General features: G+C 46.6%; 1 protein-coding gene across 2 annotated transcripts; it reads left to right on the forward strand.

Moving 5' to 3' along the window:
- The first annotated feature begins 547 nt into the window (after positions 1–547).
- On the forward strand, positions 548–23974 carry LOC139998405 (uncharacterized). 2 transcript variants are annotated; one of them, XR_011803252.1, is made up of 3 exons: positions 548–2254; positions 17399–21481; positions 21512–23974. XR_011803252.1 is itself a non-coding variant. In XM_072022898.1 (2 exons), exon 2 carries the CDS (start codon positions 17451–17453, stop codon positions 18804–18806), a length of 1356 nt encoding a protein of 451 aa, XP_071878999.1. In that variant the 5' UTR covers positions 548–2254; positions 17399–17450; the 3' UTR covers positions 18807–23974. The 2 variants fall into 2 exon arrangements, 1 of the variants encoding a protein (XP_071878999.1); XM_072022898.1 differs by having other exon boundaries at positions 17399–23974.
- The last annotated feature ends 1147 nt before the right edge of the window (positions 23975–25121 follow it).

Below are 25121 nucleotides of genomic sequence, written 5' to 3' on the forward strand. Positions count from 1 at the left end.
GACTCTCGTATGAAGGAAATCAAGTAGGAAGACGTTTGCACGTTCGAAGGAAATAGAAAGAAGGAACGAATGATCCGTGAAGCGGTCTCGGTGGGATGTCGGTACAGTTACAAAGGTGAATTAGTTGGCGGAGAGGTTACACCGCGATTAACGACAGAGAGGAGATAGCGAACGTTACAGCCGACTTCTCGTGGCTTCTTTCTCTCTTTCTCTCCTCTCGAGGGTATATACTCGCGTCTGATGGGAGGATTCCGGCGTGTCGGTGTCCACCTGGTAGGAGTCGTGCACCAACACTATGTACTACCGCGGTAATCCCTTCGCGGCACAGAGCAAAAGAGTGGGAAGGAGAACGTCGAGGAGGAACCTCGTAGAGGAAACGATCGAGGAGCGTTAGAGGGAGAGGCCGCTGCCGCTATAGCAAAAGGAAGAAGACGCGAGGGAAAGACGGGAAGAAGAGGGAGAGAGATCGTGAGACTAAAGACGGGGTGGGAGAGGGCAGGTCGCGTGCCGGCGTGGTGCTACTCCGTGGCTGAAAGAGAGGAAAGCACTTACCTTCCCGACGTCTCTCACGGTTAACACGCAGGGGAGCTCCTCGCTATCCTTACGCGCACACCTTCCTACCTGGAGCGCACCGACGATCCACCCAGACTACCAGCGATACAAGCGAACGTCCACCGTGTGTTCCTCGTGGTTCACCTACCTACCTACCTACCTACTTACCAACCTACCCGCCAACCTACGAGTTCAGTCTCCCCGCCCAGTCCACCACGGTACCCTTCTCTTTGTGTGCGTGCTTCTCCTCGCGATATCATCCCGTCTCTCTTTCACTATCGATCCCGCCTCTCGCTCGCTCCACCAACTTGGTCTACTTTCCTCTCTTTCTCTCTTCTCGCCGATCACCTTTTTCTCCCCTGCTCCGTTTCACCGTCTCTGTGTTCGCCACTCCGATCGCGACCACGCCGCGCGCTCTCCTGTCCCCGTCGCCCCTGTTCGCTCGCGCGACGCAGTTTTACTCACCGATACACTCGGCTTACTCACCACCGTACACACAGCCTCCTCTCGTCGCCGCGTCTCCTGCACCGTCTCGCCTCACCGCGCCACGCCACGCCACGACTCTCCCCGTTCCCGCCTCGACGAGCCACGACTCGCAGCGAGTCGCGTCTCACGAATCTCGTCGAGAGCGTTCGCTGATATTCCGCTTCGTCCACGAGGCAGCCCGACGGGGGGGATATCACACGCCTCGAGAGAGGACCTGGACAAGGAGCACCAAACGATCGCCGGACGGTGCTGAGCAACGTGGTTGACTCCTTCCGTTTCTCCGTGCTCTCCAGTCGAGGAACCAACCAGTCAGGACTCGGCTGTCCTGTCGACACGACACGCGATCCACGCGATCGATCGGAAACATCACGCGGGACACCACGATCGCCCCGCCGAAACATCTTCCGCATCCACGATACCACGCCACCGTCACCGTCACCGACCGGACAGGATACAAGTCGGTCGCGCGTGCATCATCCATCGATTACACGATCGTAGGTGCATCCGTGAAGATTGGTCGTCGCGTGGCCCTAGATCGTTTCATCCGTTCGAGCGACGACAGTTTCGCAAGGAGGACTATCTCTAGTCAAAGGCACGGAAAGAGGACGCACAGTTTTAGGATAATTATCCCGTTCCACGTCGATTCGGTGTTCCGGATGACCTAGAAACGATCCGCTGGAACAGCGTTTGTCGCGTGACACGCACCGAAAGCGAGGGAAGCGCGTCGCGATCTGTCGCTCGAACACGTGGTCGCCGCCGCGCCGCCACGAGGCACGCTCTTGGAACGCAGATTCCCGTCGCGGAGCCTCGCAATCACCGTCAGGATGTTCGATCGGACGTTTCGATCTGGATACTCGTAGAATAACGATCCGCGGATGATCGATGAACGAAGAAGAAGAAGAGTGCTCGAGTGTGAGGATAGTGTGCCGTTGTTGAAACCGGAGTGCCTCCTATTTTTCCTCTTCGCTTTCTTCTACCTCTTCTTCTCTTCCTCCCTCGACTGACTGACTCTATCTTCTCTTTCTTTCACGTGGAGCTGTGGTGAACTCGTCGTCGAACTGTTACGAACGCGCGATCAAGGGGGAAAAAAAGGAAAACGAGTTTGATCGAACGGGGAAAAAATCGCAACGAAACAAGTGGGGAAAGTGAGAAACCGTTCACCGGAAGTGCAGCCAACTACAACCCCCGGCTTCAAGGTCATGGAATGACGCATAAGGTAAACCTATTTGTTCTTCTTCGCCCGATCTCGTTCCCTTTCCGTGACGAGGCTCTTACCTCGACCGGCGCCTTTGAATATTTATGAAGTCACTCGATCGATTTCTCGTAGCGTCTGTCGCGTGAAACGAGCAAAGATCACGAAAAAGAAAACGCGTCAACCTGAAATCGATTGAGACGTTTGCTTCCTTAACCGGCTACCGACCTATCGACCACCTCGCCGTATCTAAAATCTCGATTCGTACTCCTGCGGCTCTCTTCTCTAACGTATCGTTACGTACAAAACGGCGAATATTTTCACTCCTCAAAGATATGTCTTTCTGAGATCAAGTAGGAAATGGAATTTTCTACCTTCGCGAAATCCTATCCTACGGATACAAATCTCAAGGCGCCAACAAATTAAATAGACTCGCGACTTAAATCCTAGGAGGCTTCGAAGGATAGGTTCGTATCGTGTGACGACGCGTAAAAAATCGGCCGTTCATCATCGGACATAGTGGCACGATGAAAAATGATCCGTGTAACGAATAGATCCATAAATCGTTTTCCGTAACGCACGAGCGACGACGCGGCGTTTCACTCGGCGAGTCTCCCGCGGCCGTCTAATTCGCTTGGAACCAGTTTCGAAGTCGCGTTTGCGATTCCGCTTGAAAAGTAAGCGTCGCCCACGCTCGTCCTTATATCACCGAACGGTTCGTTCTGCCGCTCAACCAACGAGACACATCGCAAAAGCTATGTTCCCGCCGCGATCCTTGCCGTTTCCTCGTTCATAAATTTACGCGCCTCCGGACTGGCGAGGGGCTGCGCCCATTCGCGGGATCGCGGCTGCCACGAGATAACTTGGCGCAATGTGAGCGGTTAGACGCTCGATTTACGCGAAACTTTGAAAAATCGTTTATTTCTGGAAGACGATTTAGTAACCGGTTTAAGAATCGTATTGTTGTTTACTTTTCAAAAATAACGCGCGAATAGTTGCGCAACATGGTGGATAATCCAACATAGTTTACGGGTAAGTGTAACAACTTCTGAGTCAATAAACAGGAAACTTTTGACACGTATAAAGAGTCGTTACATAATCCTGGCTATCTGTAACGCACGATAGCATGTTTCGATTGAAAAGTTGCTCCGGTTGTACGATTGTCGAAATAATTATCCCGTCTAACTATTACGCTATTACGACAGCTATTTTCCAATTCAAAACGTGCCTATTTACCGATCATATCTTTTTTCATTCCCTTTATAAATACGGCGCCATTAACCGCACGTGTATCGAAGTTAACAGCTGCTGCAAGGTAATAAACATTTGCAACGAACCTTCCGGATCATTTATGCTACGACTTGTTCATTTATTTTATTGTGTATTATCAGCGGAATCCTTGCCCTGTAACACCGGCTCTTTTCTCTCTCGTTTATCGTCCACCGTGGCTATTAACATATTTGAACACATAATAGGAATACAACTTTGCAAACTAATATAAAATTTATGCAACATAGCGTTTGTCGGAGTTCACGATATTACGATCGTTTAACGAGCATTTTTTAAGAATCGATAACATTGTCAGAGAGTACGGGTGAAGCAGCGCGACATTCAACGCGTGTCGCCTGCTCCGAATCGAAGGAGGCCATCAGGCATGGCAGAAGATTCTCATGACGGTGCAGGAATATTCGTGGGTATCGCATAAATCTTTGCAAGTCGGTCGTCCGTCTCTTAACGATTCAATGATTAAATGCCACGAATTCCCCGAACCGAGATACATTATTCATAGAGAAAAGGCCGGGTACGATAGTGCACGCAGCGCTTACGGTTCCGAGCGTGCAGCAACGTTAACAGTTAATTGATAACAGGTAAACCAGCGGCGAGGCGCTTCAATTTTTGTTGTAGGGGCCACACCGCGATCGAAATAGACCGACAAGACCGTTAACGGTCGCGCGAAACCAATAGTATCGGCCTTCCTTCCCTTCTTCTCTCTCGCGCACACTCTCTGTTCCATTATTTTCTTTCTTTTCAACCGGTTGCGCCGTTCCCGCCACCGCGCCGTTCGATCCTCGCCAAGTGCCATTAACGATTCCTCGCGACCGCGTCTCCTCTGTCTGCGTAATAACTCACAGACGACTGTTGTTCGATTTTTTTCCACCAGCTTCGCTCTGTGATTTACATAGACGGTTCGTACGATTAACGCTCTACTGATCGATAATGTCGGAATCGACGACGATGCGACTCGAACTACACCGGATTTATCGCGATCCAATGAGGGACGGCGATGCCTATAACGGTTAGCTCACAGAATTTTCCGCGTTTATGCGTTTATAATGCAACTCCTTCTTCACTCTGTATCGAGTTGGATACATTCTTCGCGTCGTCTGAAAGCTACGAAAATTTCTACGACTCCGTTCGATGGATCCAACTATCTCGCGGACAAACGATGCGAACATCGCGAGTGATAATTTTATCGATGTTACGTTTTTGGAAGAATATGCAGCCGCGTAGGGAGAAGAAAGGCGATTCGAGAGAATCGAATGTGGCACGTCGGTGTCAAGTGGAGCGAAGTTGCACGAACGACTGCAGGTCGCTTCCTCTTTTTCTTTTTTTTTTTTTTCCGATTGCCTAACGATCGCGATGCGTAAACGTGTACCGACGTTATTTGAATACGACCACTATTACGAGAATGGAAAAAGCACGACAATCATGAGAGACTCCCAGAGGTTCGAACAATGTCCTCGCCTTTGGACTGGCGCAAACGGCAATAAAACGGTTCCTGAACGACAACCGCCGTCTCCTCGTGGCATCTTTCGTGCCCCCCTCCCGCCCCGCTTGTCATCGTGTTACGTTATTACCGGTTATCTCGAAAGCTGTTGTAAAACGTCGCTAATCTCCTAACTTATTGAGTTCCCTTGCACGTTAAACATTATAAACAACTTTAATTTACAAGTATGAAAAGGATAGTATTATTATTAGATCGCGAATGTCTATGCGCATTCATGTTTTCATCAATGTAATGAACTTAATGCAATCCAAGTAAAAGTTTCCTTCGTCCATTAAGTATTCTTTGATCGCGTAATTACATAAATATCAGCAAGAAGACATAATTAATCTTGCCATCTTAAGTATTAAAATAAACAAAAACTATTACCATACGAGATACGTTTACGCTGGCAGTATTTAGGTACTGTTAAATTCGCGACGCGAGTGTCCAGATGAAACCGAGGCGACAGAACGAAGTCTCGGAGAATCGCATTTAACGAGAATTTATACGTTCTTATTCTAGAAGACGCGCGCACGCGGTTGTAAATGTAAATTCGACTCGGTACAAGTAGTGAGAGAGAGAGAGAGAGAGAGACAGACAGACAGACAGAGAGAGTGCGCGAAAGAAAGAGAGAAGAAGATGGAGACGGGGATGTTCGGTGGCATAAAGCTGTTGTTGCGTGGGCACGCGCACCGACCGCGTCTATTTATACGTTCGTTTGTGTGTACACGTACAATGGGCCTTCGCTGCTTTCAAATTAAATTCGAGCAGTACCGCAATGCCATTGTTAAGCTCATTGGCGTCCCGTCGCGGTGATCCCACCTATCGTAGACGAGCGACACACGCCTACTTTCCTCCCGGGGAAACATCCACGAGTCGAGGCTGGAGCTGATCCGAGAACGAGAAAAACCATTCGTACTTTATCCTTGCGAAAAAAAAAAAAAAAAAACGAGCTTTCGTTTCCTGCACAGTGGAAAGGTGAATGAGGTCGTTTTTTCCTTTCTCGTTCAAATAAGGCATATGGTCTTTTCTTGCACCTTTGTACACGAGATACTCTTTGATGTTGCAGATCGAACAGAAACAAAAAAAGAAAGTAAAAAAGTTTATAAACTGGTGGTTTAATGTGAACGGACGTGACACGTGTATGATGCGTATTCAGTCAAAGTACGAACCTGGCATTTTTACGAGCGCGATGCGATCATCGCACGTTAGCATGAGTATGCAATCTTTTTGCCGCGTTTCGATTTATGAGCATTGCACAAAAACGACCAAAAACGCCGTGAAATAATACTATAGTTGGTGCAAGAAAATTGCAACCTTCTGTCTGCATAATCGTCGTGAAAACTTCTGAAACCAAGACCTCTCCTTCGACGTTATGATCCCAAACGAGCGAATTCGATTCAATCGAATGCACCGAAGTCCTTCGTTCTCGATCGTTTCGCACAAGAGACACCGATTCGAAATGACGTTGAAAACATCAGTTTCAGGCCATAATCTTGCACTTGTGACAAATCGAAACAACTATAACTACTATGAAAGGAATCTCGCATGAACCTTTGGTCGTACGACTCTCTCGCCAAAAGTCGAGCTTAGATTTGTTAGGAAAGCGGCTTCTCCCCAGCCATAATCGGCGTCGATACGCAAGTAATTATCTGTGCAACTCACCTCCATATCCTTAAGCAGTCGTTACGCTGGCTTTATATTAATTTCATTACGATCGAGTCTAGCGCAGTTGTAACGAGTGCGAACGAATTAGAATTCCATCATTGGTCAGAGCTGTCGAATATTTCTGATGAATGTTCGCACGCTCGGCCAGATGATATTATATGATAACCGTTTTGATACGTGATAATTTAATGCGCGTGGGAATTCGATGATCGTGTTTTTGATAGGCTTGTTGCCGCTTCGTAGCCATCTCACCGTGAGATCAGACCTCTTCTCGATCGAATCACAGCTCTTTGTCTCTTCCTCGTTGTTCACCATCGCTGTTGCGCCGATAACTTTTGCCTAACTTGGAACGTTCGATTAATCATGCGCGGACGACCATGTTGGGAAAATAAGGATGACTGGAGAAACACGGAGTAATATCCTAGTTGTATGGTCCAGTGTACCTTGACTCTAGGACGGACTATGGATCAGCTATGTCATATTTTGCTGACTACCGATCGGATCAACTTTATTATGTTTTTGAGAATAACGACTGTTCGAGGGTCACTTCGTTAGAGAGAAGCTTCAACGTTCAGACTTTGAATGGTATAATTGACTATTGAATAACGTTAGGTTGAAAAGTGGCGGAAAACATTTTTCTGTTGACAGTCGTTTATGTACATGTTAAACCGCGTACTTTTTCTCCCGTGAAGTTGCTATTTTTTTCCGACCACGAGTCATTATCTGAATAGCGTTTAAACAATTTTTACTCCATCTACGTTCAATATTTATTTACATACGAGAAGTGTTAGATACACAGCTGGCTACTGACGAAGCACGATGCGACGCGGCAAACGCACGTGCATCCATTTACTCGATCGAAGGTTATGCCTGATCGAAGGTCTTTTACACGAGGAAAACCAATCGTTCTTATAGGAGCAAATTTTTAGGCCATTCGATAGCAATAATCTTTTAAGGATATAAATACACGAATGAATTTGTTGAGTAGACTCGTCAGGAAATTGAATCGTTGCGTTGTTTGCAGAAACGAAACGACGAATATATCCACTTTTGCCACTTTCCACATAAGGAGCAGAAAAAACATTGGGAATCCTTTTCTTCGAATTCCGTCGATCCTCGCGAGAATCCCCTAATTTACGCTCGTTTCGCAAATGATTGGCTACCGGTGGCCTTGGAAGGACACGGTTGGTTCTGTTTCTCAGGCAAGCAATTTGGAATCACATCGCGTGTCCATTAGGGCATTCTAGATCTTCCTGGAACGTACAATTCCTCTTCAGCGTGAAACTATCGCTTAATACGTACACGCCGATTCTTCTAAAATCAGGTAAAGTCAAAGGTGCTAGTAAAGCGTTTCGATTTCCTCGTTTTCTACGGAGAACGCGTCAGATCGGAAACTTCTGACCGGAGAATCGTTGTTTCCACGAGTGGAATGATTTCCGCGAAACGCGCGAAATTGCCCGTTTGCGACACGAGGCACAGGCTACGAGGAACGACGCAGTTGTACAGCGTTCGTGTCACTTCGTGGAAAGTTGGTAATCCCCGATATCGATGCGGACCCTGGCCAACACCGTGTATAAATATATACAACGATCGGTCACAAAATCAGGAATAGATTTTCATGAATTTTCCTTGGGGCCCGTTGTTGGCTAGCGTTTGGCCCGATTCTTTCTTCTGTCGCTCGTTCATCTCCCTTCCTTTCTTTCCAGACCCGTCGCGACACCCTTTCACACGCCTCTTCCGCGACATCGTGCCTCTCTCCTCGTCCATTTTCTTACTCCGGTTTCGTTATCTCTAAACGCGTCCATCCCTCGATCTCTCGGTTCTACGTGGCATCGATTCTTCGACCGTTTTCTCATGAAATATTCACGCGACACGGGACGAAATCATCGTTTGTTAGTCAACCATCTCTGTCCCCCCGTGCGTTCCCCTTTCTCCACGGTTACGATCGTTGACGAGACCGCTCTTTGCCATCCCTGGCACATTTCTTTCCGTCGCTTTCGCGTCCCGCGAGGGCACGGAATTCATTTCGTCGAGTTCCGTGTGTCGGAAGGAAGTCTCGTTTCGATTCCATGGTACGCGACACGAGATAGCGAGATACGTGACACGTGGACTCGAAAGAAACATCGTCGCGAATGATAGGGAAAACAGAATGATCGAACCTGCCTGATTAGAGCAAGAGGTGGCTCGTACAGAGCACATTTTGCTCGGTTACGAATACCTCGAATACATACATCGAACAAGGTGAATTTAGGCCACACCACAGTCATAGATTATGCAACGGTTCGATCGTACGCCGTTCTAATTACGGACCACGTTCTGACAGCCTCGTTCCACGACTGGACCCCTAGTTGAAGCGATTACAATTAATCACCGCAACCAGGAGCTTTACCAAACTGTGTACTCGTTCTCGCCGCCAATATCGTTCGCTACGCATTAATTAAAAGACGCTTTCTAATACGTCGAATTGAATTACAGCGGGTCATCGATCTCGCCGTAGCGTCGCTCACGGGCGTTCCCCGCGTCTATTTTCTATACTGTCGCGCTGCTCGTTTTCTCATCTGCCACAGATTTCACTCCTTTTAAATCACAATCGCCTATTAGCCGGGAAGAAGGTGCGCTCCCATACGTAATTTTCGTATCTCGGTCACGAGCGCCGTGGAATCGCCCGAAATATACCAATTACATAACCGATAACTTTTTGACGCTGCCTCTCTTCCCTTATCTGCGAGTCCCATCGTCCTACCTGGAATCAGGAATTCTCTTTCCTTCTGTTCTTTCTTTACCTGTGATTTACCGTCGTCGCCACAAATTTCCATTATCAGTGTCAACGACCTCTCCTGACAGAATAATGTCCATTGTGCGTCTGTAAAAGATTTAAGAACTTGTCTGTGATCTTTTAACGCGACTCGAACGATAATAAAATTTACTAAACGACGCTGTCGATAACTTTCTTCGACTATCGCCAAGGCTGTACGATCGTTAGCAAGAAAAAAAAAAAAGAAACAAAGATAAATAAATAAGTAGTGCATGCGTCCAGTGCACTTTCGATCGAGTGACAAAAACGACCACCGGATGCAGCGATTCAATGCGGTGAGACACGCGTGTCGTCGACATCAGGCTATCCATAACGCTGTAAAGAGGGAGTTTCTAACTTGTTAAACGTCTAAAATTAAATACCACTAGAATTTGATTGCTAATAATCAATACAAAAACTCTAATAGCTTAAACACTCTATGGCGTATCGTTTTGATCGATTTCATCGGGCACGTTCGAGATTCGATTTCGCAAACTCGGACGTCCGCCAGAGGGCATTTTCGAGTGGTTGAAACCAGAGAGAAACCGATTGTGGTCTACTCGGTCGACTTGTCTAACGGCGGAGTGAATCGTTTGATGTCTTTGTTTCGGCGAACCCTTCCTCCGTTTGCCGCTCCTTTCTCTTCGTCAGCTGGCTTCCTTGGAAACGCAACGCTCCGAACAATTTTCCGATAGCGGATCGAGAAGGGAGCTGCTTCTTTCGACACCTCTCGCGCCACTTTAACGTCGCCTGAAGATTCTTACGAAATCTCGACTGCCTGTGAGGTTCAGGCGCGGTACAGTTGACATTATGGATCGTTAAATCGAAAGTTTATCACGGATATCGTATTAAACGTCCAAAAATTATTCAAAAGTACTTGTGTCTATCGTTGTAGCTAATTACTCGATCAGAATATACGGGAATTTCTTGAATTATACATTCGTTGTTAAACGTTCGAATTCCGAAATTACGCAGAAGGGAATTTCTTTTCTCGATAAAGTCGCATCCACATCCAACAGAATTCTACTATGATAATCGTATTAATTGCGATTAGGAAGCGTCTCGAGGGGAAGTTCTTTTCCATGGCCACGAGTTACTTTCTTTTCCCGTTTCTAACTCGCGTGTCTCTTCTTCGCGTGGTTCCCTCTGTTATCGCGTAATTTGCAGACAAATGGCCGTTACTGTTACCAGATGCGGTCTAAACGCGTTGCGTTGCGCGACCCATGAGAAAAATTCTCAGCCCAGCATTGTCAAGTCCTCGATCTAACGTCTATAAATGGCATAATCTTCTTCCGGCGGGGCTGGAAATATTTGGCTAACCTCGGGCAATTAACGTTCCGCCTCGAAACGGGGCGAACTCCGCGAGAAAGTAACTACAATGCTTTGTCCTGTAGCAACGAATTATTAGCCGATTAATTTTTCTAATCAAACGTCGTATCTCCACGCAGAAATTTCCTTGCGTACCTTCCGCTTTTTTCATACTCTCTTGTAGTCTTGTCGTATTTTAATATTTTTTACATTGCTTTCATGCTGGTTTTTGTCAACTTTTTTTACCAACGAGTCGACGAATAACGCGGAACTCGCGGCAGTACCGCGGTGAGAGTGTAAGGCGAAATTCCAGCGGCGCGCCGATAGTTAAGATTTCATGAGGAAACGCCTGCAATCGTCGGGCATTTATCTAAATCGTGGAAATAGCGGAGAAAATTACCAAATGTTATCTCATACCGAGGCCTCCGAAATATGTCCGTGTAGCTTGAAAGAGACCGCGAATTGCTACGTGGAAAATCATCGACGAAGGATCGTCCGTCTATCGATTGCAATTACGTATGTTCCAAGCAGCAAATCCTTGTTCTTGTTATTGAACACGTCGAGAACGCTCTCGAATTTGTACACATCATCGTTGAAGTTTCCTAGTTAGGAGAGCACCTGCAGCTACCTTGTACCACGGTTTAGTTTCGCTCGAACGAATCGCTGTTAACTCGCTCCGTAACTGCTGGACAAATTAAACCGAACGCGAACCAGGAAAAATTACGCGGATTTCGTTTATTGTTCTTCGCAAAGATATTGCCTCCTTTGATCTACCTAAATGTTTTTACTATGCATCGGATACGTCTTTGATTCTTACTTTCTATCGAATTCCGTTCGAATTTAGTTCGAATCGAGTGCATTACTTTAATGAGCACGCAGATTGAAATGCAGATTCGAAAGTGTCTGAAATTCAACAACGTAAGACTGTTATTCAATGAGGTTTCTAGCGAGACAGAGAGGAATGTGGATGATACGTCGTTCCCTTGGAAGCGAGATTGCAGTCATCTCTGACGGCATTGTCTTTGCTCGATCCTAATGGCTGAATACCTATTAGGGTCAAACCGTCTGTAGAAGTACCGGAAACCAAACAAGAGATTTCTTTAACCCATTCATCGCAATCCGAATAGAAAGATTGGCTCGGAGAACCGATAAGGTTAGCGAGACGCGTTATGGCAATGTTTCCATACAAGTGAAACAATAAAAAAAAAAGACGAATCACTTCTCCTTTTGTCGTTTTTCCAGCTGCAAAAATTCCATCCGGATTCCTACCAGAGTTCCGAGACTTGCTTATTTTAAGCTCCTGTTTAAGCGTTTCGTAATATCGAACACGATTAATATATCGCCGATTGCGAGTTGTCCATTTCGAAATTACATAGACAAAGTGCGTTTTCTGGCTAGAATTTTATTTATTCTGTGTATAGTACGCAGACACCTTGCGGTAAAATGAAAATAAGAGAACCGCGTTGGCGTGGCACGCGGCGCGAGCGCGAAGCAAGTAGAAAAAGCCCAGACACGTCTAATCAGGAACGGACAGTTTCTACTGCGGGGAGTACTTTCTCGACGCGAACCAATTTACCAGTAAATTAGTTGCAACCATTTAACCTAACCACCTTTCGTTCGTTGATTTAAGATCTGTGGACGAACTCAAGGCTATGCAACAAGTATTTCAGAGAAACTCGATATTCTCGAGGACATTTCAATACGTGTCTCGCAACCGAGACGTAATGTAACTTGCTTCGCTTTTTCCCTTTCGTCGTCCTCCTTTCCCTTCGTTTCACTTGTTCCGCGGAAATGTAGCCGTATGCGCGAACAAGCTGCAAGGTTGCTAACTATCAAACACCGCGTGGGCGCGATCAAGCAGACATAGGAAACGGACTCGGAGCTTTTATACAGCGAAGGCGAAATCATAAATAATAATCGTCGGATTTATCGGCGCTGCACGCGCGCAACGTACGCGTACGCAACCGGACGAAATGTTGTCGACAAATTAATTCAGTCAGAGTAGCCGGTGCAAGCACGAAACGCGAAGCTCGATGAATAATGAACGGTGTCGCTTGTCAGGCCGAATGAAAGTAACATTGAAAACGATTAAGCGGCGCAGAAACCGAACGCCACTCGTTCGCTGTTCTGTATCGTTTTACCACCTTTCACTGCCTCCTCGCTGTTTCGCGATCGCTTATTGTCCACCTTCCCTCGAATTCGCCTATAGTACTGGTGTCTACGATACTTTTACTTCCACTTACCCTTGCGGGTACATAAGAATCACCAGAGTTCCACTCGACTCGGAGAATACGGTTCGAATTTCACATAGGTAGTTAAGGGATTTTTGTTACAATTTTATACTTGCTCTGTGGCTATCTTCCGACGAACTCCAATTACCCGATAAATCCTTGCAAGTTGACGAAGGGTTCGGACCAAGATTTTCCCGTAACGCGACGCTGCCATTTGTTTTATCGTCGTTATCGATCGCAAATTTGACGCGCGTCGATCGGCCAATTACAATGTTACAACAACGATACCGGCTATCGTAGCAATTTTACACTTATAGCAAAAGAGGCAACGGCTAACCGAAAATTACACGCGGTCTCCTGTCGCACACGTAGAGCAATATTTCGGTGTCGCGGCCCGTATGAATTTAGTGGTGCGTCTCGTATTTTATCTCCGACAAGGCGGTGGTTAAAGGGGCCCGCGTCGTAATTAAATGCCGGCACCTCTTGGCCCCGTTATCGGCAGGAGCGATCGTGCCTCATACAGAGAGCCCGTGCAACAAGGAAAGACACGAATCTTTCTTTCTTCTTCTTCTTTGCTTCTTCTTATTCGACCGCATCGTCTCCTGCATCTTGTTTTTCGCCATGTCACTCGACTCGGACAGTGCTTGGATAGGGGACAGCTCGCGGATCAAGATCGTCCGAAATCCGTAACCAGAACGAGCCTTTCTCGCAATGAGCGCGATCTTAAAACGCAATTCTGCACAATTTTTAAGCCATTGAGTAATATAGTCTGGTCGATAATTTTTCAAATAAACACCATCCGTGCGAATTAACCTGTCCAGCGTCAAGATGTCGAGCGTTTATTAATTTAAAATCAAGATGCAAAAATCTCAACGTTATTTTTTATTCGTTAAAAGTATCAGATTACGTTGTTCGTGCCTGAACGATTAAACGACCTTTTGTTATATTATGCGTATGCGGAGAATAGTAGATTCGAAAAAAGACACGTTTCATAAAGATAGAACAGAAAAGCGATTTGTTGCTACTGTAACACGTAACAATAAACAAAATATTGAATTAACGTACGAGTTCATAGCGTTGGACAGATTAGTCGCACAGAGAAAAATTACGACGAACTGTAAAAATGCTAGTAAAGTGTCGAATTTGAATATCTCAAACACCTTTCTTCTTTTCTTCTTCTTTTCTTTTTTTTTTTTTTTTTCTTTTTTTACTCTGTTCCACTGTCTCGCTGTTTCTTCTCGCCGATCAAAAAACAGAAAAGTTGCGTCACGCGAAAAGAAACGACCGATTGAAATCTTCCCTGCGCCTGACAATCCGGCCAGGGACGTGGTCCGTTCGGGTAACAAGTGGCGAACGGTTATACGCGTTACACGAACGGTGTTTACCACGCCGCAGGGACGCATTTAACGCTCGAAGATTTGCAGATACATGCGCAAACAGGCAACCCATGCGAGTTGAATTAATGATCTTGGCTCGCAACGCGAGGGTTATTTTTATTTATTCGAAACACGATATAATTAAATTAGAAAATCTCGCGATGGTTGCGTTGAAAGATATCGCGATGCATCTTGAAATATCATGATAGTAAGCTACAAAATATAGCAACGTATAGGTAAACGCGAATAAACGATGTATAGAAATTAGTATTCTCGGATTGTAGAAATTTTAAGAATAGAGAAAATGTCGAGTCTCGTAAAATTCGAGATTCGTAAATACGTAAAATTGATAAAAACGAAACGGAATTGGTGGAGTGGAAACGTTACGTTAAAAGATGTTGCCAAAGCATAACATCGCTCGAAAAACAACGCATTGTGCAATATGTACGTGGACCGCGTGCGGCCCTGGAGGCGCACTTATGGTACACGTAGGTGAATGTCGGGAGAGAAATCATACCGGCAAGGACGACAACGAGCGAGAGGCAGAGGGTGAACGAGAAAGAAACGACGAGGGAAAGAGAGACAAACCACGCCCGACTCATCCCGACTTTCTAGAAACCGAAAACTGGATCGTGGCCGGCGGCATGTGGATCTCGACCGATCTCTGGTAACGTCAGTCGAGCTTGATTCACGTAACAGATGTCAGTCTTTAAGGATCGTGTGCCCCGCCTTTTCTTCTTCTTGTTTCGACTGCCGTTCCACGGAACCAGCTACCGTTTCCCGTGGACATTACTCACGAAGTCGCTCGGAGAAACTCCACCTTTCGGGAGATAAAGCGGTGCCTCGGGCTTGCTCGAGGGAAACGAAATTCCGAGAAGTACGCTCCGCTCGCGATTAAGTTACCGGAAATCTGTGAAGGGAGAAGGAGCGCGCGTTCTCGTCGAAAGCCTCACGGTCGATTAAGCGGCAGCGGGCTCGTTAAACCAACAACCACCAACTACCATACGTTCGAATTAACGACAGGCAAGAGATTCTGTTCGTAAAAGGCGCCTTTAAGATCGTGTTATCTGCTGTTGGACGCGTTACGTCGTCGTCGTCGTCGTCGACATTGTATCCCGTGAAAAATCTGATTAGCACACGCGAGTTTCTCCGGCTGGCTGATTCGGATGGGAACAAGGGAAAGTACGATATGTAAATCGAACTTAATCAACGACATCTAGACGGATGACGCGTCTCTACGCCTATCGCCTACTCTCTTCGCAACGAATACGATTCGCGGAGAACGCGAGGAAAGCAACGGGAACGGTCCAGTTACTATCTCTTATCGTTGGAATTCAGAATTAGCGGCTTTCTCGCTGTCCATCGATAATTCCGGTAATAAAGGCTAGCAGTGTCATTAAAGAAGCTCGAGAGAACCGTTTTCCCGGTGAGGAATTTATCTCGGTTTTTGCACGCAACGATGGGTTAACGACTCGCGAACGAAACCGTTCGGCCGTTCTGGATCATCGAACATCGTCCGGCAGGGATCGCTGTTTCCGAACCGTTCGGTACACTTTCGATTCCAACCGAACACCTAACAGTTCTCGTCGCGTTCTCTACACTCGTAATTAACGCTTTTCACTATTGTCGGTCGCGAGCTTTTTGCTCCTGCTCCTTTTACGCCGGAACGGGGTTCTTGCACCGTCGCCAACTCCTCCTTTTCCCTCGGTCCCCTTCGCTCCTCCGCCTCGTCCCCCTTCCCCCTTCACCCGTCACCAACCCTGTCACCGGCGGATTTCTCTTTCGTTGGAACTGGACAACCAGCTGAAGATTAGCTTCTTCGGTAACTGGATCGACTCGCGTGAAACGACACCGGCTGTGAAAGGATTCTTCGATTTCTCGAATTAGCGAGAACTTCCTTCGTCGAACATCGATCGAAGAATTCGATTTACCTTCGGCATAGCGAACGACGATGGAAAACGAAACGGGCGAATTTCGTACGAAACGATATGCCCACCGAAGACTTTAACGCGCGCATAAGTAACGATTTACGCGCGGTGATTTCGATGCCAGATAAGGAAACATTAACGCGACAACCTGTCTTCGTTGCAGCACGTATCATATAACTTTCTTGCAATTTCTGTTGGACGAGCAGTGCGTTTATCCGCTGCACCCCAATTTCTTTAAATGCAGTTGGATTATAAAATCGTAATTTAAGAAATAAAACAGCTTTTTCTTGTTGATTCGCTCGAGCGATTTTACATTACACGTGTACATTATACAGACGGATCTGCTCGGAGATCAGTTTCGTAAGATCGAAATCAAAATCAAGAGAATACGATGTCCGTTGATTAAGATAGATAGCACGTGCTGTAAAAAGAAGTTCGAACCAACGGTTAACACGTCGATTATGTCACTGGATATGAATCTCTTGTATCACGTGTCTCGTTTTAAAGCTAGATCGTCGTACGTTCTACTAGAGTTCCGTTACATGGAGATCGTATACTTAAGAACTTCGTATACATCCTCGCAGCTTGCTCCTCGCAATCTTTCATGGTAGAAATCGTTGTTGCTGTACGTTCGACGCGCGTTCGTTACTAAAGTATCTCAATATCGTTCAGCGTGACGTCAATGCACAAAAACGCGAGCAATTTGAACGATCGGAAGATTAATTTCTACGGCTCCGAAAAACGTGTCGCTATCATCGCCTCCGGCTGAAAGAACATTCATCACGATATGGTTGACGCTTTGATGTATCGCATTCGATTTCGTACGTTACTTAGGTAGGTCTCGTTTTGACGTATAGGATTAATTCGTGAATGTGGCAGAAACGAAATCCTTTCGGTAAATCGTATCAGTTTGTCAGTGATCCGAACGAGACGCGTCTGGTACGATACTTGCATTCTTTCGTTGTAAATTTGCTCGTTGTTGCAGCAACGAAACAACAATGAAGATTGAAAATTAAAATTAAAATTGCAATGTAAACGTTCGATTTTCGATTGAATTTATTTTCAGTGACTGTAAAAAATTTGTCCGTCGTTTCAGATCATTCCGAGCGACGAGCAGGAGCAAAGCCGAGGGTGACAGAAGCGGTGTGATGAGCGGATATCTCGGTAACATTCCCCTGCCCCCAACGTTGTTGCACGACCCGAAGTACCCTCCAGCCATGCGGGAGAAAGACTCGAGTCCAAGAAAAATGCCGGGCCACATCAGCCCGAAGCAAGCCAGCATCTATCCGTTGAGCGTTCGCGTGCCGGACGTTGAAGAATTGCCATACGATTTGAGCCACGGCCACGGTCGTGGCCTGTCGAGTCCCACGAATCAACAACAACACCGGCAACAGCCCCATATGAGTCCGGCGGCTAGACCGCCTCAATCTCACCATCAGGAGGATCTCGACTGCGAACCGTTGGATCTTCGCGTCGATCACAAGAAGGAAAGACTCACGGACGAGAATCAGAACGAGATAGAGGTTCTGAACCAAAATAGTCTCGGCGGAAGTCTTCCCTATCATACGGTTCTGTTTCCTCAGCATCATGCCGTTCATCCGTTGGTCCTCGAAGCCATGTACCGGTCGCATCATCACAGTTCGTCGGTTCCAGATTTACCTAAAATCCAAGTGCGGGCGTTACCGACCATGGTACCATTGCCACCGAACAGATTCTCTTCCACCACTTCCTCCACGTCGTCCTCTTCCTCTCAGGCTGCCGCGAGAGTTCCGAGTCCCTCGAGTGGCCAGCAACATCAGCCACAGCAACAAAGTCACTCGAGTCAACAGCAGCAGCAACAGCAGCAGCAACAACAGGCTTCCAATCTTCCACCTTACTCCATCAGCGTTCAAGCCGGTCTAAAGCCGAAGGACAGATACTCGTGCAAGTTCTGCGGTAAAGTGTTCCCCAGATCGGCGAACCTGACGCGGCACCTGAGGACGCACACCGGCGAGCAGCCGTACAAGTGCAAGTACTGCGAGAGAAGCTTCAGCATCTCCAGCAACCTTCAACGTCACGTCAGGAATATCCACAACAAGGAAAAACCGTTCAAGTGCCCGCTGTGCGAACGATGTTTCGGACAGCAGACCAACCTGGACAGACACTTGAAGAAACACGACGCCGATGGCCCGACGATACTGGACGAAGTTAGATCGAGGTACCACGGACAATTGCCGAGAGCGGACGAGTCTTACTTCGAAGAGATTCGCAGTTTCATGGGCAAGATCACCTCGCAGAGACAAGGAATACCGTACTTCCCTGGTCTGCTGGGTCATGGAGGAGACGATTTCAGGAACGACAAACAACAACTTCAGCTGGAAGAGAAGAGAGGCGATTCTTCCTACTTCAGCGACAGGGATAATCTGAGCTCGAGGTCGAGCAGTACCGCCAGCAGACCCGAGAGCGTGCAAGAGGAGCAACGAGAAGTTAATTCTCCGCCATTGTCCCCTGGAAATAACACTTGAGTCGGGGAATCCGATCGTACGTCCGACGATTCCTCGTCGGGTACGATTAACTAGACATCCAAGTATCACCGAATCGATACGGTTCCTTGGGATTCCAAGTTTCGTCGATACGTCGCTATCCGTTCGGTGAACGACCGAACCGTCGCTCGTGAATAGCGGCCCGTTTACCCGAGGACAAAATATCAATCTTACCGTCGACGAATTACTTTTACACAACGGACTTGTTTCGCTAATTTTACATTCTCGTGTAATTCTAACACTTGGTAACTAGAATCCATCGTGTTCAGACGTTGATCAAACGAAGAGGTGCCTTACAGAACGTGCCTGAAATGTTTTCCGAAGTATTTGATGCGCGGAGACTTACAATTAGCCGAGGCGGACGATAAAACTCGACTTTAAGTAGTAACTTAGTACCATTAGACGTCAGAATATTATGTTCCAATAGGGCAAGGTGGACTAATAAAATACGTGCAATTCCGTTTTTAAATTAATCGACAAGACAGTGTTATGGAAGGAACTATACTATCGTCGATCGAAGACAAAATTTTATATAATTCTATAAAGTACAATACCCTGCTGTACTTTGAAGATTAATTTACACGGAACGTGTATAAACGCGCGAGGGCTGACAAACTGTAACTCAATTCTCGTCGTATTCGTCCTCTTTTCTCGTCCAGCCGTTTTCGAAATTAGCAAGTTAGCGGAATCGCGTAGCTTCTCGTTAGAATATTCGCTGCTCGATTCGAAGGGCAAAGCTAGATAATTTCCAGCGACCGTTGCCAACAGCCAGGAGACGAAATCGTTGCACAAGACCAAGCACCACTGGGGAAATACCGAACGAAATTTAAGGTTTAAACTCCTTTTGGCTGGAAGGAATGGCTGAAAACGACGCTTCGCGATTTTACGACCTAGAAAGTGAATTTTAGCCACTCCATCGCCCCGATCCTAATCCACGGTGTCGGTCACCGACGACCAACTATGAAATAGAAATCGATGGGCGGATCTGTGCGGTCGTCGATCGTCCTCGGCCGGAAGGAACGAGAAACTCGACGCCCGCGACACGAGTCGTTAAGTTCTTCGTTGAGTTCGTCATTGAGGAAGTTGGTAGACGCGACGTCAGAGCGTGGAACGGTTTTCATAAAGCGAGAAATTATCGAGAGAACGGGTTGTCTTGCCATTCGAGTTGTTCGCGGATTATTACAGCCGTCCGTATCATCGACTTTCGTTTATCAAATTAGAAAAGTTGAGCGTGCAGAAATTATGCAAAGTTTAAACCGATGAAACGATCATACAAAGATGAAACGGATTAAAGGATTATGCAAAGATTGAGAAATTAGTGTAGCGCTTTAGGATGAATCTTATATCGAAGATAAATAATACTGAATACGTGGGAAAGCACGCAGGAAAAGCAGCTTCCTGTAGCCGACCATTACCAGAATGACTCGATGAAGCTGGTAAAGGCGCCATCGGTCGGATCCCACACGATCCTACGTGCCCCTCGTTTCCTGCGGATGGTCGCTGGAAACCGTACCCGGGGCGAAACGATCTCTGATCGCTTTCCGTTCGTGGTTACGAATTCATCTGAACTTTCTAATCGGCGCGAGTGTACGGGTGGCGTTTCGACCTTGGGAGTAAGCGGGGCCCGCTTCGATTAATTACGCTCGATCTAGATCGAACAGCCAGCCAACGGAGTACCGTACGAACGCTTCTAAAATTGGCACCGGATGGTTACGTGGGCGACTCGTAATCCGCTAGAAATCCGGCTGGTGGAAAGTTGGACGTTTTTTGTACTCATCTCGCACGGATTGAATGAAATTGGCCGGGTTTCGTATTTACGGCGCGGTGGATCATTGAGCAACGACTCGGTGATTGGCAAGAGAGGAAACTCGGTCCGAGAAACGTGGAATCACGGTACCAAAGATCGAAACGGTAGCGAAACGAAAAATTCCGCGAGAAGATTAGCAAGGAAGGAATTTCGCTTCGGAAGCATGGAAATTAGGGAAATTAAAGCGTACGAGAGTAGAGGGAAGCGAGTGGAAAAGCGAGAGGGAGGCTGGAAGCGATCGAATCGGCTACCGGCGCGGTACTAGGTGGCAATTTATCGGTACTTTCTACCATGTATCGACATTCACTGTAAGTAGCGCAGGTGCAGAGGTGCACGATATGGCGAACCACGCGGTCAGGAGATCATCTTGACCTTGGTAAATACGATCGACGAGCGATTAAGCGGAAAGCGCGACGAGGAGAGGCCTGGGCGTATTCTTTCCCAAGGAATCCGAACGGTGGTGCAGAGGATTCGAGTGGTGACGCGTGAGAAACCATTCGCGCTTTCTAATTCGGAATGTCGGCGATCTTCTAAATTACAGGAGCCGCCGACTAAATGAAACGCGAACCTTGAACAACCGCGACCTTGATATCTAGCCGATAAAAATCGTCATCGACTGGCAAATGCAACGTATTGCAACGTACAAACGCGATAAAATCGTCCCTGGAATCTTAAACGACGGAAAAACTAACGTCGCTTCTGCTCGACGCAACTTTGGTAGGAAACTTTGCAACTAGAATTCTACTGAATGTTGAATACCAATAACCGGAAGATTGGCGACAGAGTTGAAACATTGAAATTTATTTCACGATGCGAAGCTACGAAACGGTCGACAGGAGTTTGTCTGGAAGTCGGGAAATGGAGAGAGAGAGAGAGAGAGAGAGAGAGAGAGAGAGAGAGAGAGAGAGAGAGAGAGAGAGGCGGTGGAGTTCCTTTCATCAATGCATCAGCATGCGCATCTGAAATCGGAGGATCCGCGCGCGGCATGCAACGACGTGTGTGTTCACAAAATCCATTTTAAGAGCGAACCGATTTCGTAAGGAGATCGATGCAACGCGTTACGAGGACGTGGCCCGAGGTGTGACTAAGCTTCTACGGTATAGATATCTCTCTCCTCCGCGGTGCTACGCGAACGAAGCCTCGAGAGAGGATGGCAGGCCCTGTTTTTCTTGCCTCACGCATACGATCCCGACCGACGATGGCCTCGGACCTCCGTTGCGTTACACTTTTGCCACGCCCCGATCGGACGGGCAAGCTCATCGCGAAAGTGAAACGCAATAAAAGAGTCACACCGAAGCGAGAGAGTCTCGACATCCATGAAACGTTAACAGAGAGATACACCCGAGAGAAGGAACGAACGAATCGACGAGTCCTCGCAGATTCGGACCAAGAGAACGGTGGACGAACGTCCGAACCAGGAGAAAGAAAGATCGATCGAAACCTCAAGGCTTGGAAATCGGTTTCCTCGCCACCTCCCACAGTCACCGATCGAACGTATTCCGACCGAAATTCCGCAGTCAGTTTAACTCGTCGATCCCCGATCCCCGCGAACCCCGATCCCGTTGCAGATGCTACTCCTCAAATATCTCCTCTCCCTTCTGTATTCGTTTCGTTTTCAGAAACCAACTCGTACACGAGCGTACACTCGAATAAAACTAACACCGCGATTCTTCTCTTCTCGTTCTAATTCGTTCAACGTAACGGCGAACCGAAGCCACCGCTTTCCAGCAAAATACGCGAATCTCCGTTTGGAGTGGTCGCTAGTTTCCACGCTAGGCAATCCGTCAACCAGTTCCCTGAAAAAAAAAGAGGCCGCGAAATTTCTCGAAGACGAGTCTATCCGTAAAATCGCGGCACGTTCTCACGTCCAATGGGCCGGCTTTTTCGATCTCATCTCCTTCCAGTTTGCACGCGTGATTTCACTGGACAGGTTAGCACGATTCCGAATTACGACAGCCTGTTGTTACGAGGACAGGGAAAAACATCGTACGAAAAAGATCCGACCAGAAAATACGTCCGCTTTGAAAATCCTCTTACAAATTGATTAGATTCTATCGTGGTGTTCGAACTGCTCGCTCTTACCTTTCGATTTCGATTTCGAGACGCGATTAGACGGATTCCCCGGCTCCTGTTTTCCAATCATTGTATATATATATATATATACGACATGCGATATTTTAGCGATACGAATCATATTAGCGAATTATAATATAATAAAATACATGTACCTATATAGCTGCTAGAATTTGAAACGAGGCTCAATTTAGTTAGTCGAAGTCGTCGCAAAGGTATTAGTTTATCGCGCATCGGCGAGTTCCGCGAGATCTAAATACGAGCGCTATAGTTCCGGTGACAAACCGAGACGGAACTCGTCGATGGGCGAATCGCTAGAAGCAGCTAATGCCGCGAACAATCTGCGTGCAATTTCAACGAAGAAACTCACCTAAACGCGTTCGTCCGTCGAGCATCGACTCGAGGGAAAACGGTGCGCAAAATGCATCGAAATCGAGTTTGCTTGAAACGACGGGGGTGATAGTTCTCGCGCGTCGTCCTACTCATCGCAACTAAAAACATAGTCAGCCCCGTGCAAGCTGTACCAAGCGGATCGTGAAAGAGTACCGTTTTAATTTTTATATATATACATATATATGTATCAAATAGATATATATATATATAAACATAGAGTTGTATATGCAAAATGAATATAAATATAATATATATGTGCGTGCGTGTGTGTGTAAATCGTACGACGATTGTGATTTCACCGAGGTTACCGAGTTATACGTATTTACCGTTTAGCCAGAAACAGGCGCCGCGCCGTCAGCCGACCAAGCTATCAAGCGCTCGTTACCTTTTAGAACCGCTAGCTCGTAAGTGTGCGCAGGTGTTGTCCATCCACGCTCAGTTTTCTCTTTTATTTTCCTTTTTCCTTCGTTTTTTACATAGTCAAATTTCAATAGGGCGACCTAACGCCGATCGAATCGCAGGGATCGCTGTCACCACGAGATCAACGAATCCTTTGCCTCCATATGTGTCGCGTCCCTTCGTCTTTCGTTTCGGACATCGTAAAGTTGAACGGACGTGTACACGTTTGTTGTAATGTGGATGATCTCGTCGCGAAAACGAAAGATATTATCGCTCTTTTCTTACGAACGATTTTCCTTCTTATGTGCTCCTACTTTATACTTAAGTTCAAAAGAACACACACACACTCTCTGTTTTAGCCCCCGTAGTCGCGCGTCCTGTAGAATATAGTGGTGAACTGTATATATGTTTATATGTAATATTCGATTTGAAAAAATATATATGGATGTACACATACAGAGAAAGAGAGAGAAACGAAGTTACACGTGGAAATTTATTTTAAAGAAACTCTCATCGTACTTGCGTTTACTTTCTCCGCTCTCTCACGGCGTTTCTGCCGCCTATACGTATACCTCTCCGAACCTTTCATTAAACTCCCTATTTTTGCGTCCCTACAATTTCGCGAGCTTCTCCGTGATTATGAGACGCGATTAAAAGAAAGTTACCTGCAAAGACGAAGAGATCTTCGTTAAACCGAATCCACTTGCCTTTCTCGATGGAACACAATTATCTAATAATTCCTGTTTCCTTCTAACGCGACAGAAACCCCAGCATTTGCAAAGTAACGGTAGATGCGTTGATCCGACGAGTCGAAAGTTCAAGTTTTTCCACAATCGTGTGGTCGATGCATCTGAATCTTCGTCTTGACTTTTCTATTCTTTGTTCGCGAATTCTTCGAGATCTAGTTTTATCGTTTATTCCTTAATATACGCGTAACGTACAATTTTTTTTATCGAAAATGTAAGAGCTATAAAAATATAAGGACAAAGACGGTGTAAAATTTCGCTGGACATCGAAGAACCGTTGCTTCCATCGAAAGATGATCGAATCGCACGACTCTGCGTCTTTGAATGCGAATCGACGAATTCGAAGAATCCAAAGGGACTCGTATGGATTAACGCGCTTAACGATACCGATCCATAAATAAAGACTCGCTCATCTCGACCAAACTTGGCCTGGAGGTGATCGTAAAGAACAGGGAGACTAGGCCGCTTCGAGCTAAGTGGCTTCTTGGCCTCGCCGAGGACATGACTTTGACCCACATATCGGTAAACTACGCCAACCAGACTATCGGTACGAATTCTGATTGTTCTACTCGAAACGACGCTTAAAACGCCTCTCTAGAAAATCTATTCTATTCGACTAATTCGACGCTTTCGCTAATGAACATTTTTGAAGTAAAAAAAAGTAAAAACTAAACAGCCACTTATCTATGTAAATAGATATTTTCCGTCTAGATATATTTGAAGCGCGCCTTGATACCGTAAATGCAAAATTCGCGTGATCTTGAGGACAACGCAACCTTGATAAGATTGACGATAAAGATGATTCGTCACGTGTAGCCTTAGTGGTTCGATGAATCACCGACTACGGACAGCATCTTCTCCGCAATTGACAATGACGTA

This window comes from Bombus fervidus, chromosome 3 (assembly GCF_041682495.2).
Source record: "Bombus fervidus isolate BK054 chromosome 3, iyBomFerv1, whole genome shotgun sequence".
Lineage (NCBI taxonomy): Eukaryota > Metazoa > Arthropoda > Insecta > Hymenoptera > Apidae > Bombus > Bombus fervidus.

What these genes read in the sequence shown, in the direction of transcription:
- LOC139998405 (XM_072022898.1), top strand. Translation starts at nt 17,451, where the DNA reads ATGAGCGGATATCTCGGTAACATTCCCCTGCCCCCAACGTTGTTGCAC.